Source organism: Otolemur garnettii, unplaced genomic scaffold (genome assembly GCF_000181295.1).
Source record: "Otolemur garnettii isolate 467f Iridium unplaced genomic scaffold, OtoGar3 scaffold00145, whole genome shotgun sequence".
Classification (NCBI taxonomy): domain Eukaryota; kingdom Metazoa; phylum Chordata; class Mammalia; order Primates; family Galagidae; genus Otolemur; species Otolemur garnettii.
In genome coordinates, this window is record NW_003852540.1 from 1,431,604 (window position 1) to 1,432,241 (window position 638).

The 638-nt window shown below is 56.9% G+C and overlaps 1 protein-coding gene across 1 annotated transcript in view; it reads right to left on the reverse strand.

Annotated features, from left to right (window-relative positions):
• Positions 1 to 232, reverse strand: part of SPNS3 (sphingolipid transporter 3 (putative)) — a 52,630-nt gene extending 52,398 nt beyond the window's left edge. The window contains exon 1 of the mRNA XM_003799110.2: positions 25 to 232. Within this exon, the coding sequence (XP_003799158.2) occupies positions 25 to 232 (208 nt within the window). The remainder of the gene's footprint in view (positions 1 to 24) is intronic.
• Positions 233 to 638: the final 406 nt, after the last annotated feature.

Sequence of the window (638 nt, forward strand, 5' to 3'; positions counted from 1 at the left end):
TAGAAAGCCGCAGCCCCTCCTCACCTGCAATGATGAACCAGTTCATGTAGTTCAGCAGGTTGATGTAGCAGAGCACCGCAGCAGCCACGTAAGCCCTCCAGCGGGGCAGACTCCAGGGCACGGGTGTGTGTGAAGGGGGACACTGATCTAGAGCTACGGCCCCATGCCTGCCTGGTCCCAGGGATGGACCCTGTGGCCCTTGTGGCCCAAGCTCTGGGCACTCTGCAGACATTCCCTAACAACACCAGCTTGCAGCTCCTGTCCCCAGACAGACACTGGGGTAAAGATGCATTAGCTCAGCTCCAAGTCACTTCCTGTGGGCTCCCAGGCACCAAACCTCAAAGCAGCTACCCTAACTGTTGGGCATCTTATCTCAGGTTCCTCCTGAGCCCACTGCAGCCTCACCAGTGAGATTTCACCATCCTCAGCCTCAGAGACCTGCTGGGCAGGAAATGGGTTCCTGGCACCCCCATCTTGGGGAACTGAACAACTCTGTGATCACCTGATCTGGCCTATGGTTGTAGCAGCTGCAATAAGGAAGGGAAGCTTCCAGGACAGGAAATGAGAAGAACCTCCCAGACCCTGCCCACTGAGAGCCATCCTGGATGTCCACACAAGAGATGGACTGTGGACTGGGC